Source organism: Hoplias malabaricus, chromosome 3 (assembly GCF_029633855.1).
Source record: "Hoplias malabaricus isolate fHopMal1 chromosome 3, fHopMal1.hap1, whole genome shotgun sequence".
NCBI classification, from domain to species: domain Eukaryota; kingdom Metazoa; phylum Chordata; class Actinopteri; order Characiformes; family Erythrinidae; genus Hoplias; species Hoplias malabaricus.
The window spans coordinates 47,360,954-47,377,396 of NC_089802.1; the positions used below are offsets into that span (position 1 = coordinate 47,360,954).

A 16,443-nucleotide genomic window follows, 5' to 3' on the forward strand; every position below is an offset into this window, starting at 1 on the left:
GTAAAAATTAAAGGAGACCCAATGTGCTCCTTTTCCACAAATTAACACAGTTCCCATGCGTCCTACTGCAACATCTTACGTCGGTCAAGATATCACAAGCATCAAATAACTTCTGCAAAGCTGCTTTATGACAACATCAGTTGTAAAAAGAGCAATATAAATACATTTTGATTGATTAATTGATTGATTGATAAAACAGCACTTTTCTTAGCCAGTCCACTTAGCCTTGTTCGGAACGACTGGTTTTGACCCTTGTTAAGAATGAGCCTCTGATTACTTTCAAGTACTAGGGCCCAGGAGTGAGGAGCGAGCAGCAGAAATACTGGCTTTTAGTCATTTTCTCTTTCATTTCTTCTCTATTCTGTATTCAAAATATATAATCAATACACATATTTCTCAGCATTCATTGTGTTTTGCTCAGTTTAACCTCCTCTTTGTGTCTCACATAAACGTGGGTCAAGAGCTGTGACTGGAGAGACACAAAAGCTCTTAAAGGCCTGCTATCTACGTAATACACAGCACAAAACCAGAATCGATGTTCTATCCCATTTTCACTGACCTAGGCACATCACAAAAACTGAATTGTTTCATTTCATATTGTGTGGATGGGTAGGAGCTCCAAATATGCAAATTACTGTGTTAATGTACTACAAAAGTGATTTTTTTTGTCATAACATGCCCCCTTTAAAGCAGCTGAATTGTTATTTATCAAATTCCTAGACATATGGTATACATCTTCAAAGGATTTTTTTTCTAGGGCACCTCTATGGGCTCCTGTACAAAATATTAAACAGTATGGGAGTAATGGGAATAAGGGATTTGTTTACTCTGAAACTGTTCTAGAATGTAATTATTAGCCCATAATATAACAGAGCACGTGTGTTGAATGAATGAGGCTTATTTTAGCATACTGTAATCAAGTTCACAGCTACAGAACCACAGAAAATCAGTGATTACAACATCACAGAGCAACAGGTCTCATTGTATTATTGAGTGCAAAGTTAATTTGTGCTACTCTGATCAATTAACATACATGCTGGTTTTTCATACTGGCCTTTGTATAAAACAGTCTAGTGCCTCAGAAGCTGTTCCGATCAATTGCAATTTTCATTGTACACACATTTAAACACTGCCATTCATCTGAGCAAATTCAGTGATCCATTATAAATGTCAGTAAAATACTTGAGCAGTTTATATTAATATAGCAAATGACTGTGAAGAGTCAGAGACATTGGTTCTGAGTGAATTTATATGTAAATAATTCACTGTTTTATTTTTGCCCTCAAAATCATACATGGAATATTGCACACTGCAAATAATGAAAAATATCAGACAGGTCACCTGATACAAGATTTAAAAAAAAGTACTCCAAACAGAGGTTGGCATGAGAGGGCTACAGTGGAATACCACTGCCTCAGTAAATGACACAAAAAAGACACAAAGCACCATAGATGCAAAGCACAGGAGCACCACCTTTGGTGGAACATTCCTAAAGTGTGAGAAAAAGAGCACCTTATGGTGCAGTTCCTAATAGTGAGTGAGTGAGTTTGTGAATGGATTAGTAAGTGTGTTAATTAATCAGTGAATTGGTGAATGAGATATTGAGTGAGTTAATGAGTTAGTTAGTGAATTAATGAGTGGGTTAGTGAGTTAGTGTGTGTGTTACTGAGTTAGTGAATTAGTGAGGTAATGAGTGAGTAAATGAGTCAGGTAGTGAGTGTGTTAGTAAGTTTATGAATTAGAGTGAATTAGTCAGTGAATGAATTTGTTGGTTTGTTAGAGTGAGTGAATGAGTGAGTTAATTAATTATTTATATAGTGAAAGGGTGAATAGTGACTTAGTAAGTTAGTTTGTGAGTTAGTGAGTTAGTTTGTTAGATTTAGATATATGCTGTCCTTGGGTAAGTATTTTGTTTGATGTTTATTCACATCAAACACATTCACTATTCAAAAGTTATGTTGGAAATGCTAAATATATATTCTGTCCATTCATACTCCACCATCATTTAATATAATCTTCAGCCACAAAATAAGTCAGTCACACAGAGACAAATAAGTCAGTCCACTGAAGGCTAAGGGTTACTGACTTGTTATTCTGACCCACTTAACTATCTGTATCCCACTAGCAAATATACAAACAAGCAGAGTAAGAGCTAGAACAACGACCCTGAGCAAGACCCTGAAAGGCTTTAAGTCCAAAGGGGGTAGCAATGCTGCAGTTTGCTCTGGCCCACTCAGGGTGTTAAATGTGCACTCAGCATTGAAAGCTTCCTCTTGGCCCGACTGACCAGGGGTTAATAACAGAGCAGTGGAAGCAGACTATGCAGTCATGTCTCTCTCAGACAAATATCACTGGCCAGCTCCACTTCAAACTGCTTATATTTCATGGAAAAACAGGAAACGTGACCGTGCTGCATCTGTAGACCATTGAATAACAAGCCTAAGCAGAATGAACTAGACAATGTCTAAATTGTGAATGTCATACTGGTTTTGTCAAAAGCAACACCAAAAAGGCAGGTCCCATGAGGTTTTCCTGGTTTGCATTGGTGACACTTGGACAGCCATGAACCTTTGGCCATATCATTGTTTGTTCTTCTCTGAACCACTTTTGGTAGGTATTTACCACTTTATGAATTCTGTTTTAATAAGAACACTGAACAATACTGTAGCACACTCTAAAAGGCTGTGATTTTTCAATGATCCCATGAACAAATATGATGCATTAAGGCATGTGACATTATGAACAGAAGTACTCTCATTACATAAAGTTTCATTTGTGTAAAATAAGAGTGGTTTATACAAATTTAGTGGTCTTGGAAGCTTACGCCAGATATTAAAAATTATTACTGTGTCTAAAAATACCTGGTATAAACTTATATAACAGCACCTTAGTAGTTATACAATTTTATGAGCAGTTATACAAGTTTATGCCAGGTATTATAAGAAGTTCTACTATACACATAATTTATAATATCTGGAATAAGCTTGTGCAACTCAAGCTTGGGACATAACGGTCACTAGTTCAGTTCTATAGACTACAAGGAAAAAGTGGGGCATGATGAGTGAAAATAGTGCTTTCTGCTCATAAACAGTAAATTAAAGTATCATTTTGTCCATGTATGGCCTTGCAAATGCATTTATAAAGCATGAATATGGACCCCACAGGAAGAGTAAACACTTGTTTTATGGCCCAAAATGTTTCTGTCCACCCCAAACATTGCAGATGAATGTCTTGGCTCCAAGGTAATGATGTATGCACAAATACAGCGGAATGCAAGTATTACCAGAGGAATAGTAAGAAAACCTGGAATAAACTCTCTAATCAATATTAACCTCGAAAATGAGGGCTGCCATCATTTATTTATGAAACTTCAAAGCCCGGCCACTGCCGTGATTTATCACTTTCTCCCGGGCCATCCACGCTGGGAGGCATGTGCATTATAGCACTATTGATGGCATGCCAGGACCTACGAATATTGCAGACTGTTTTCATTATTTTTAAGATCGAGGAGCCAGTTGGTGACAGTTCTTGGAGTGAGGAGAAGCCACACAATCACAGCATTTTAATTACAGCAGTTAGAGTGAATAGAACGCTCTGGTCTCCTGGATCCCAATGAGGGTCTCCTTCACCAACCGTACCAGAAATTTAGTGGGTGCTGCTTTTCAGGGAGACATAAAGAGGCGAGATGAAGGAGGACACGGCCGTAAAGTTTATTAGTGCTTTGAGTTTGACACAGGGCCTGCTGCAGATGAGATACATAATGAACACGTGGCAGCCTGCCTCTTCCCTAAAATGTATTAGGCCTTTCTCTCAGCAGCTGCTTGCAGTGGTGAGGATTTTTTTGATGAGTTCAACACATACAGTGGGAGAGCTGCAGTTTGGGGGCCCCCAGCTGCTGTTACATAACATTGATGTGAAATATTAATCAGGCAAAGCTCCGGACGCCCGTCCACATGAGGCTAGGTGCTGAGTGGCCAGCTTTTCTTGAGCTTCATCAGTGGCTTGCAGGTGGCGCGCCTGCCGCGGCTGTGTGTGTTTATCTGTGGGTGTGGGTCTGCATGTTTATATGAGTGTGACCAGGCCTTCTGCTGGCACTCATTAGTTTTCATTCTCCGAGATGTTTCACTCTCCATATCTGCATGGGCTGAATCTGATGAAGCTGCACTAAATTCACTCGAGCTGTCTGGGAAGTGAAGTGCATTTTGCTGATGTGCAAATCCACCGTCTGTCCTCGGCAAAAACCACACTCCGGACCCTTAAATGGAAGGCAGCACTCTTTTCTTTTCTTTTTTTTTTTTTAACCGCTTTACTGTTTAATCCATACAAAGGCCCAACGCGTTTGGCTGAGACTCTTAGTCTAATGGCCTATAGGACGTTTTTCAATCAAAGCACTAGGCGATTAATACAGACCCCCTTCATGTAAGTTCTTTGATGTGCACTGTCTTGGTCAGGACTAAAACCATTCTCTAAGTGGATTGTAAATGGGGTACATTAACTCTGACTCCAGGCTCTCCATGCCATCCCAGGCCTCCAGTAACAAAAGCCCCTCCGAACAGGGAGTGGAGTGTTTGGAAATGATAAGAACAGGAAGAGCAGCATGATGACGATTAGAAGAAAACATTGAATATTGAAGAAGAAATAAGGGACTCATTTATTTCCAGTGATAGGCAGCAGAGTTAGGGCTCAGCTGAAGTACAGCTTCCGACACAGAACTATTCAATTAAAAGTGAAAGTGACCCTCCAGTTCAGATAACACACCCAAGTTCAAAACCAACTTAAGCATGGAAATGAAAAGTACGCTTGTTCATTAAATGGGTTAAACTGTTTTAATGTCATCTAGCGGTGTCACCTTGACAGCTCAAATAATTAAGCAGCCGCACTGGGACTGCAGACAACCTGCGCAGCCAAAACTCATTACACAGACACGGGAGTCTGTCTGTCAACTTACAGCCTCATACTGGAATGTGGTTAAAACATTAGGTGATGTCAAAACAGTACTGTAGATTATTACTTTTATTATTGTTTTTGCTCATGCAGCTAGGGGTGGGCAATATGACAAATATATAAAATCATAATACTGCCATAATACCTTTTACCATAAGCAATATCTCGTAGTAGAGAAAAATCTCTATCTGTCTCAAGAATATGATTAGATGAGAAGACAGTGGAGACATTATTTTAAGTCTCCTGCAGCTCACAGTTGTTTCTCTGGGTATGCATCTTCATATTTAATTTTTCTAAGGTTTGTTGATTTGAAAAAAGGCAAAACTCATTTGTTTAACTTGTTTGCACTAAAATCAGATAAACAGAACTACGTTGTGTTTGTAATGAAACATCTAATAGGGCAGGGGTGACACGGTGGCGCAGCAGGTACTGTCTCAGTCACATAGCTCCATTGACCGGAGCCTGTGAGGAGTTTGGTGTGTTCTCCCTGTGTCCATGTGGGTTTCCTCTGGGAGCTCTGGTTTCTCCCACAGTCCAAAAGCACATGAAAGTCCACGGTACGTGGACTGATGACTCAAAAGTGTCTGTAGGTGTGAATGTGTGTGTGCCACTCTGTGAAGGACCCCCCACCCCCCAAGGGTGTGTTTCTGTCTTGCACCCAATGATTCCAGGTAGGCTCCAGACCCACCGTGACCCTGAACTGGATAAGGGTTACAGAAAATGAATGAATGAATATAATTGGGCTGTGTTCTTAAAGCACTGATGATACAGCATCCATTACACACAGAAAACCATATCATTATTTCATTTATTATAAATGTATTCATTATCTGTAACTACTTCATCTTGATCAGGGTGATAGTGTGTCTAGAACCTGCTTGGGATCCTGGACCCTTAGATTACAGAGCATCATTCACTCAAACCTAGGGATGATTTCTCCTAGCAAGTCAACCTACCAACATGTGCTTTTGGATTGTTGCACCTAGTGGAAACCTTTGCAGACGTAGAGAGAACACCCCACCTACCACAGCCCATCTCACCTCAGACGCAGTGATCCAAGGCACGAGACGGATCACACAGTCTTAAACATCACACTCTCTGTCCCTTTTGTTTAAAAAGTCAAATGTGATAATTGTAACATACTGTAAAATCACTCCATTGTTATAGGCCTACGCTGGACAGAGAGGGATCCAACATTCTGACTTGGAGTTGCGATTTTACTGCGAGATGAGCTCATTAAAAGTCTTCTGTATTGAAAACTGTGAGGATGATTCAGAGTAATTGATTTACATTTAATTCTGTGAAGACCTTTTGCTGTTCCTCACAGGTCTCTCAGAAAAGCCTCAGTAATCACTTTAATTATGTTGTTACTAGCCTTGCCTGATCAGGCAGGAGAGGAAACTCACCTACCCAATCAGAGCACAGGAAGTCCAATTCAAACAGCCAACCAAAGCATCAAAATCAAAATCAGAGCCCAGGAGGGACATATGAATTGGAAAATCAGACGAATGAGAGTCCAGGATGGAAAATTCAACTAGTTACCAAGCTCAAGAAGGGAAATATAACTTTTAGATACACCATATGACCAAGGGTTTGTAGATACTTGGTAATTCCCTCTACTAAGACCACCCACTGCTGACACACAGTTTGTACAATTTTAAATCTCACTAATGATTCCGTGATTGAATACAATCAGATTCGGACACCAATGTTCAGACATTGTGTGTAAAGACATTCCAGAAGATTAGAGGCTGTTAGCACAGCAGAGTGGGCAAACTACCCTTGTGTTTTCAGAAGAATGGTTCAATGGACATATAGTATATTTTAAGAAGTGAACAGATACTACATTTAATGTGTACATAATATGGAGATCCTGGCATATCATTGCTAGGTCTCCCACTCTTAGCTCTCTCTCTCTCTCTCTCTCTCTCTCTCTCTCTCTCTCTCTCTCTCTCTCTCTCTCTCTCTCTCTCTCTCGCTCTCTCTTTCTCTCTCTCCTCAGCAATGTCAGTGTTTTAGCTGGGAGCTTTAAATGTGCTTATCGCAGCATTTGCGCCCAGGGCTTGTCATCAGTGCCACAATACCGGTGCGTTCCTGCCCCCTCTAAGTCAGCCCCCCCACCTCATTCCCCCACAGTCACCACCCCACTCCCCTGCCTGTGATCTGTCTTTGATCACACCTCTCTCTCTGATGAATGGCACTGTGTGGCTGAGTAAATATCCATTTAACAGCGAGCAGCTGTCTGTGGGTATAGGCCCGGGCTGTGGAGCGAGAGCAGATCAAGAGAGCTGACTCCAGGCCAGCAGGAGATAGTGTTCACCGTTAAAGAGAGATTTCTCCATTATTCATGGAGCTGTACTGAGAACAGGTGTGATTCTAATACTCAACAGCACGCTGAAATATTTGTTAGCAGCCACAGCCTTCTGAAACTCATTGAAGAATCTATGATCTTTTTATTTCTATAATTGCTTTTTTTTGTTTTGCTGGTCTGAGGGAGGGGTGGAAATTATATATTTATTAAATTATTTAGTTTTTTTGTTTTAGCTAGAGCAATAACCACCACAACAGATGTGGTTCCAGAAGGAGAGGTTTTAAATGATTCCAAATATTTCTGGCAAGTCAAATGAATAAATAAATAAATACACACAGCTAGCTCATCTTCTCCACTCAAAGTGGCACCAACAATGCAGCCTCACTCAGCTCCCTGTAACCCTCTACACTAACCCAAACACATGCTAAAGTCAGTGATATGGCAATGATTCCCCACCTGTTTAACACAGGCTTTACAGGCCAGGTGAGCTTGTATTTATTCCCCCCTCATTTCTATTTTTGTTTTTTGCAATTTAAAAGGAAACTGGTCTTAAACCTTTTCCATCACTTGGTTATAACTGATAATGATATTTTGTGAAATTACTGAGTTAAGGTCTTGTAATAGCACATATTCCTCAAGGTAAAATGTTATTATGAGATACAAAGTCCAACATTTCGAAAAATAAGTAATAATTTTAAGACACTTACTCAAGTTTTTGACACTCTCAATCAATGTATGTAAATGAAATATAATCCTTTTTAAATGCTTTGTTCCAAAAGCAGCCTTTGGGTGGGACACCCATAACTTCAAAGTGAATGAAAATGCTTTAAGCAGAATAGACAGATGGATGTAAATGCATTTTTGTGAGATTGCAAGAGCATCAAATTGAAACTGGGCCATTTATATAGCTTGGTATATAACTATATGTATGAATGGCTTGCTTTGAAATATTAACATTAACCATGTTGATTTACTACATCAAACACAAAAAAAAAAAGCAAGGAAAATTGTTTTTCCACTTGGACCCTTTAGATATTGTACATACTGAGTTAGGCTAAAAAGAGACTCTTTATCTGAAGAACAGAGGCTTTGTATATGACGTTTTTGTTCACACTCCTTTTTTTTTTTGTCATCCATGTCTGTTTTCGTGCCTGGGCTGAATCTGCTGCTTAATTTGCATATTCATATTTTTTTCCCCTCAAGTGTTCATCAAACGTGTGCTGTTTAACATTCATCAAATTGAAATATTACCATTCATAACAAAGAGCACATATGTCTGGAAAATGCTGGATCTTTGGAAATGGAAAAAGCCACTTGCTAATTCAAAAGTGAGCGAGTGATAAAGTATCAAGAAAAATGTGTGAAAATGGAGATGAAATTATGAGGCAAAATGAATAAGACGAATAAATACTGAGTGGAGGCACTTTGTTCATTTTGAATTTTGGGAGGAATCAGCCAGCATGGTGTTAACGTGATGATTGGCTAGCTCTCACTGAATGGTTCTGTGTTAATGCCACAGTTTGTATTCTGTCAGCATATGAACTAATTCATTTACATGATCACAACACTGCATGAATACAGAAAGTGCATTAGGTGCGGCATAAGCTGAGTTGTTTAATGTCCTATGTGCCATACATGTTCAGTTAAACTGTGTAATTATGTAGTTATGACAATCAGGCCATGCTGAAATAGGTAAAGGATGGATTAAATTAGAAAGCAATTACACTGTGATTACTATAGGAAGGTAATGAAAGTATGTCTGGGATCTAATTTTCCAGTCTACCAGCACTGTGCATATTATTTATGTTGTTCTGGAAAATTCTATAAAATACCTCATGCAATCTGTTAAAACAGTATGGCCCTTATATTTTATTTCTCTGACAGTGGGAATGTCACGCCCTTGTCCTGTCGTGTCTGTTTTCCCTACCATGTGCTCACTTAGCACATGGCTCTGTTTGTTATTGTTCATGTCTCCACCCTAGTCCCACCTTAGTCCTGCCTCTGTCCCGTTATTGTCTCCAGGTGTTCCCCCTGTAGTTTGAGTGCTCCTTGTTCTGGTGTTGTGTGCGTAGATGTGTGTTTCATGGTCTTTCTGTTCACAAGTGTCTACCCCGGTTCATGGCTCTTCCCTGTCCGTCCTTTATTAACTCTGTTTAGTTAGTTTTGTCTTTATTTCCGTCTGTATATATTACCCATGTTTATTTTGATTCTGTCTTTGTTTAAAAAAAATTCCTTGCATTTGCGTCTGTCCCATCATCCTCCCTGCAAAGCCGTGATAGGGAACCACTAGTTTGCTTACATTACCACAGAAACACAACCATCAACTTGCTCTTGAGGTGGTATAAGCTGTGGTTTTTGATATAGCTGAATGGCTAAAACATTGACTTAATTATTAAATATGGAGTTACACAAATGATAAAATAATGTTGTTTAATGCAAAATACTATAATTGATAATGATGTAATTGTGAAGCTGGTTCTCTCTGAGTTGGCCTGTGTGCTCTGTGAGGCCTGAGAAAGCTTATCAGTGACACTAAAGAAGCCCAGTGTTCAGCAGAATTCTGGTAACCATTACACATACACTTTTTATGTGAACAAAGGCTCTTACAAAAACTGAGTCCTGTTATCAAAGCACCTGCCGGATCCAAGGCAGAGGCCTGAGACAATGATAGCTTTTAAACTTTTATTATCAATTTCCCTTATTAGCAGACAGGGCAACTGTGAGAAAGGACCAGCCTGAGATTGTTATTTTGTAAAAACTGTCTGGAAAATAATGAAACCATTGTTAATAATATAACAAATAATGAATATTCAGCAACCTAAAAAAATCACTTCATTTGGAAATAATTATTAAGGGGTGTGATGTATTTGGGAGGACAAAGAGAAGCCAGGTGTTAGTCAAGAGATTGTCAAAGGCTGCGAGTTTGTGAAAAACAGAAACATAATTAATGAGAAGAAAAGGGAGTATGGGAAAGAGTAAACTGGCCTTGATTATAGCTAAGAAACTTTTCTAAAAAGCACACAAACATTTTTTAACATAATTGTGTCCAATGAACAATGCCTGAACAGCTAACAGGAAGTGGAAGTCCTTATATGTATATGGGGAATAAGGTACCTTATGGTTGTAGTGGGATCCAACTTAGCCTATGGAGTGTGTGAAAAAGGTGGGTATCACCCCTGAATACTGTATAAAATGAAAGTTTCGCAAATGCTTTTTTTGTATGTCTTCCTACACCTACCCAAGTTAATGTGTCTATACATTAACCTGATTTAATAAAGGATGAAACTTGTTCTCTTTTAACCTGAAACCTCTGTCTGTGAAATCTTTTAAATATGTTTTATTGTTTTTTAATTAGACAGATAACTACGTCAGTCGTTTAAGGCAGATGGCCTTTTTGACCTGACAGTTTGCTCAGCATTTTGGACATATATTCTACCTACTGAACAAACTCTGTTTATATACCACCTCTGGCAAGTGGATGGTATCCTTTGAGGTCAGACCTTTAGCTTCCATAGAGTGAGAGGCATTCACCCGCTTCAGGGCAAGCCATCCATGTTCCTCAAGGTTGCTGTTTCCCCTTACCAGGAGAACCCTTTTCAAGTTTTGAAGTTTCAGATTTCTTCATGGTATGGGGTCGTAAGCCAACCAGTTATTTCCCATGACACTTTTATACACTTACAGAACACTGACATAAACCTACTTAGACAGCTATGAAGGTTCACCTCAAGAGTCCATTAAAATGGTTTATATGATGGAATATTTGATAAGTGTTAATAGATCAAGTTTCTGTAGCCTTCATGTAGCCTAGTGAATAAACACCTACAGATTTTCTGTTCCTAACATGTTTACATCTAAACATTTACAGTAGAAGCTGAAGAACATTTGTCATGTCTAAATTTGACCGGAATATTTGCAGATATCCATGAGTGTTCAGGCCAGTTGAAATCAAAGCAGGTCCTCATCACTGGGCTTACCTTAAACAGGCGAAGGATGTTGGCCACCATGATGGACACCGAGCTGGAGGACGCGCCGATGACCCCAACAACTCTCTCTGGCTTTGTGATGATGGGAGATCCTCCTCCCTGACACTTGACATCTGTCCCATCCTTCTCAATGAGCGCCTGGACGAAGGTGAGGGACTGCTCCAGAGCGTGAGTGTCCCGTGAGCAGGTGTCCAGGATTCGGGCTCCCAGTGTGATGTTGGGGAGCAACTCGTGGTCATTGTTGATGCGGTCAAGAGCGAAAAGCATGGCTTCCAGACGATGGATGCCCTTCTCCTTTTTCAGCTCCCCACAGGGCTTTCCATTGTGGCCTCTTGCGTGGACTGGAAAAAGCCCCCCCAGTGAAATGTCTCCATCGATGCGGATAGAGTTCAGATGGGTGTGGCCTGGGCCTTTGGGTCTGGCTGCCAATGAGACCAAGAAGACACTGAGAAGAAGCAGCAAAGGCCAACCAAACCGGATGGTCCATCCACTCACATTGACCAAGGGAAGAGACATTTCCAGTGTTTGCTTGATTATAGGTTATATGTTTCAAATAAGAGTCTCTCTGTTGATTTGGAGGTGGTCAATTAAGGAGTCTTTTGAGGATCATTTTATTATGTTTTATTTAAAGACGAGAGATCTTCTAGCACATGGCATGTGTCTCTCTACCCATGATGATCAGGTTAAAAATTAAACACGAATCCTTCCGTTCCACAAGGTTTGCAATTTCAGCAGAGAGAGATGAATACAGGTTTGACTCTGAGGCCAAAGGGTTTCTGAGGCTTTGTCCACAACCAGGCAATCCCTAGAAAATGACAAGACAAAAAAAGAAGGAAGAAAGCATGTCAGAAGCTCCTGTATTGGTTTGGGCATTGCAACAATTTAAGTTTACCTTCTCACCGTTCGTTCACAGCTCTTCACTGAAAACTGCTTTTTTTCTCTCCCTCTTTCCACCTCTCTCCCACATCCCCTCCCTCTCTGTGTATCTTGAATTTAAAAGGTTGCTATGGGCTCCCAAGGTCGGAAGGAATGAGTGTTAGCTCCCGCATGTCTCTTTTCAACATTCTGAATGAAGGAGCTGCATTCTGATGAACCACTGCTTTGCTGTGTGCTGGAATTTTTACATAATACATTTTCACTTCAGTAATCTAAACAGGCAAGCCTCCATAAAGAGAATGAAGCCAACTTCATTGACAGGAAATATCTCACCCTCAGAAGTAGCCTCTTATTTTAATTACAATGGACAGCTATTCTGATTAGTCAAACCTACACTCTCAAAAACTTGTCACTGTGGTAGTATCTGCATATTCCGTACTTTTAGTTAGGGAACATAATTGTACCATATTCTATAATAATTGTAGGTATGAAATTTGAGTTAATTTTATACAATTGATTTCATCTCCAGGACTTTTATTCATTTTTTTATTGTCTGTAACCGCTTATCCACTTAAGGGTCATGGTGGATCCAGAGTCTACCCTGAATCATTGGGTGCATAGCAGGAACTCACCCTGGAGGGGGCGCTAGTCCTTCACAGGGCAACACACACACCTATGGAAAATTTTGTGTCGCCAGTCCACCTACCAACGTGTGTTTTTGGACTGTGGGAGGAAACCGGAGCACCCGGAGCAAACCCACATGGACACGGGGAGAACACACCAAACTCCTCACAGACAGTCAACCGGAGCAGGAATCAAACCCACAACCTCCAGGCCCCTGGAGCGGTGTGACTGTGACACTACCTGCTGCACCACCGCCCAGGACATTTCTGATTTTCTTTTCTTTTACACAGTTGTATAATGAAAGATTACAAATATTCACCCCCTTTTTTTGGAGAAGAGAATGTAATGTATCTTTAGAGAACACAACTGGACTTTTAAACCACTGGCATACCTTTAAAAGTGTGTACTTTAAGGTGGACCCACTGTGTACACAAGCATTCAATTGCACAGACTTTACAGAAAAGCACAGCCATTCCAATGGGACTGGCTGCACAAGAGCCTAACGTCACCATGCTCAGTGCCTAATGCTGACTAGAGGTGTATAAAGCCCTTTAGGATTAGGTGAAACTGTAGGCAGGGTCTAAATGCAATGGAAGGATGCAGGGCATTCAGTATGCAAATAAATAATTAGGAAAAAAAATTGGCTATAGCTTGCTGTTGCAAAGCAAAGATGAGGTCTTAATGGGCTGAAGGGATGAAAAAGAAACTATGGGTCCAAAAAATCAATATATGCACCTTAAGTGCTAAAATGTAAAAATGAAGGTCTCAGGGGAAGGGGGCTGCACAGCGAAAGTAAGAATTAATGGACAAGCCTTAAGCCGTACAACTGAAGTGCTTTTATTTTCACAAGGAGAAAAGGAACAAGAGTTTATCTGAAGGAAGGGGCAAAAACCAGCAAAAAGGCAAACAGTCTAAATTTTAGACCAACTTCAGAGCTGGAGCTGTAAACCCACAGCAGCAGAAGCAGCTTTGCAAATATCAGTGGAGACAAACAGATGGAAAAGAGACTAAAGAGTGGGCTATCAGTATAAAATTGCTTGCCGTTTCATCAAGTGGAAGCATTTATAGTCATACCACCATTGAAGGGAATGGAATTTTCACCACATTTGAAAGTCTGCATGAAACCCATATGTGTCAGAACTGAACGAGTTCACTCAGCTGTGCCGCTTTCTCACTCCGTTTTAAACAGCACATTCAAATCTACACACAAATGTGCTATTTGCATTTGTTTTGGGCCGTGTTCAGATACAAACAGTTCTGACAAATGACAGCGTTAAGGCCTGTTAACATCGATTCAGTTTTTCATGGAATTCCTTTCCACTTTTAAAAACAAACATATCATTGCTGTCAGATATAAAAACTCATATCTCCTAAATGGAAAGGAAAAGTCATCTTCAACTTTCGTTCATTCATTTTCAGAATGTGTAACTGCGTTATCCAGGGTGTCAGTACATAGCAGGGCTTCACACACACACATTCACCAAAAACTCACACCTCAGGCCAATTTCAGACATCCAGTCCTCCGTTTGCATATGTTTTTGTACTGAGGGAGGTAACCAGAGCACCCAGAGGAAACCCATGTAGTCACAGAGAGAACACACCATCACAAAGAGCACAGCAGAATTGCTCACAGATAGTGACCCCAGGCAAGGTTTGAACCCACAACCCCAGGTCTTCTTCATATTATCAAACAGCTGACACCTAGGGTCCTGGATCACCAAGTGTCTGATATCAGAGATTTCATACAAAATGTGTTTTAAACATATCCACCCATATCTGGTAGGATCCCTCTGCAGAGCATTAATTATAACATGCAGGGGCCACACAATTTAGTTTGACATCATGTTACAATTATTCATTATTCATTATCTGCAATCGCTTCGAGTCTCGGTGGGTCCAGAGCTTAACTGGAATCATTGGGCTCGAGGCAGGAATACACCCTGTTACAATTACCATGTTACAATTAATAGAAAAAAAAAAGTATTATTTATTAGTATAAATAAGTAAATGAAGTATTTCGATTAATAAATATAGTTTTCTACATTTGGATGGTAATAAAAATACGTTTGACTCCTGAAACAAACAAAAATAAAACAAAGCAAACATAAATAAATAAATAAAAATCAGCATCACTTGAAGCAGTGAAGATTCTGTACTTTATAATTTGTTCAAACAAAAAATGTAGATTAACCTATTTGATGTAAATGGATAAACAGCACCATACAAACCATTACTATGCATGTTGAGGAACCTTCAAAATAAACAAAGGAACCAGATGCAACAGATGATGTCACGCCACTTGCTTTGCTAATAGCTCCCCAACTGAACTAACACGCTAATTACTCTGTCTTTGTTTAATTGGTTGTAAGATTAATTTTTCAATTTTTAAAAGCCTAAATCAGACATTCTTTCTCAGTGGAACTGGCACTGCACTTGATCTGCAAAGGGTTATTTTGGGTAGAATAGAGCAATGTTAATGAGCTGAGGTCCCATCAGGTAAGTTCAGCCAAAGCTAAGCATCTACTTAATGTCTCTCAGGATCCAGAGTGTGGTCAAGCTGAGACGGAGAAGTGGTTTTGCTCTTAGAAGCTCAGCTTTAATACAATATGTAAAAAAAGGTGTATAAAAAGGGGTTATTTACCTGATTCCTTACCTTTAAAAATGTTCTTTGTGTAGTAACAGTGCATTGGATGAAGGTAACTTTAAGTTCAGATACATTCTTTAAGTGGTGAGTAATAGGGTAGGATTAATGTAATAAACTGAATATTTAAAATGCATTTCACTTTTTCAGAAAAAATCAAATGCTATTGACTTGTAGTTCACATCTGACCCCTGTAAGTGAAATAAGCAGGTTTGATATAGTGGGGGAGTAAACACATTATGTCTCCAGCTCTGCAGGTTCTGCTCCAGACAGCGATGACATGAGCAGTTATTCTCATTGAATAAAAATTCATCCAACATCAGCTTTAAAGAAAAGCAAAATGGAAGCAGATTTGCTTCAGAATAAGTGGATGTTCTTTTAGGACTCAGTCAGATGCAGAAGCAGCAGCTGCATTCTTCTACAACAATCCACTCCCCAACGGCTCTTTTATTTATACTTTTTTATTGATGCACAACAGGGGTGGGCAGTTTGAACTGGAGGACCATCTTTCAAGAGCCTGTGCATTTCTTTTATTCTCTGTAAATGTGAAATCGCTAAAAATCGATTTAGTTAAACTGTCATGCACTGATTATTCTCAATATGGAGCTGCACAAATCTGTTGAAGGTGTGTTTGGATGTGTTTCTTCCTTTTAAGACAGCTGTTCTGCCCCGACCGTGAGCCCTACTTCATTTGAGCTGTTCAAAATAAATTCTGTAACTTTTTTTTTCCTTACAAAAAGTGAGCAGTCACTTTAAGCTTTAATAAAATGTGCATGGCTGTCATTATGGAACATTTGCTGTGAGAGTGCACAGGTTAAAATTTAAGTCGCTGTTCAATCACTAGCCTACACAGCACCTTCAGAACATAAACACCACTCAATAATGAACTGCTTTCACCCCCAGCCACACACCAGGGAGCTCTCTGCTCTGTAATTTGATTTTCATGACTTGTGTAAGCTATAAATAATGCAACCTGGTCTCAATATGAGTTCACAACTATTTGACTAAAAGACCATCCCCAGGATTGGTACATGTCCATTAATCATTTGCCCTTTGGGGATGTA

At 39.7% G+C, this 16,443-nt stretch overlaps 1 protein-coding gene across 2 annotated transcripts in view; it reads right to left on the reverse strand.

Annotated features, from left to right (window-relative positions):
• Positions 1–16,443, reverse strand: part of grm4 (glutamate receptor, metabotropic 4) — a 217,397-nt gene that overhangs the window by 124,072 nt on the left and 76,882 nt on the right. For both annotated transcript variants that reach the window (XM_066663943.1, XM_066663942.1), the window contains exon 2: positions 11,230–12,043. In XM_066663943.1, the coding sequence (XP_066520040.1) occupies positions 11,230–11,754 (525 nt within the window). In that variant the 5' untranslated portion in view covers positions 11,755–12,043. The remainder of the gene's footprint in view (positions 1–11,229; positions 12,044–16,443) is intronic.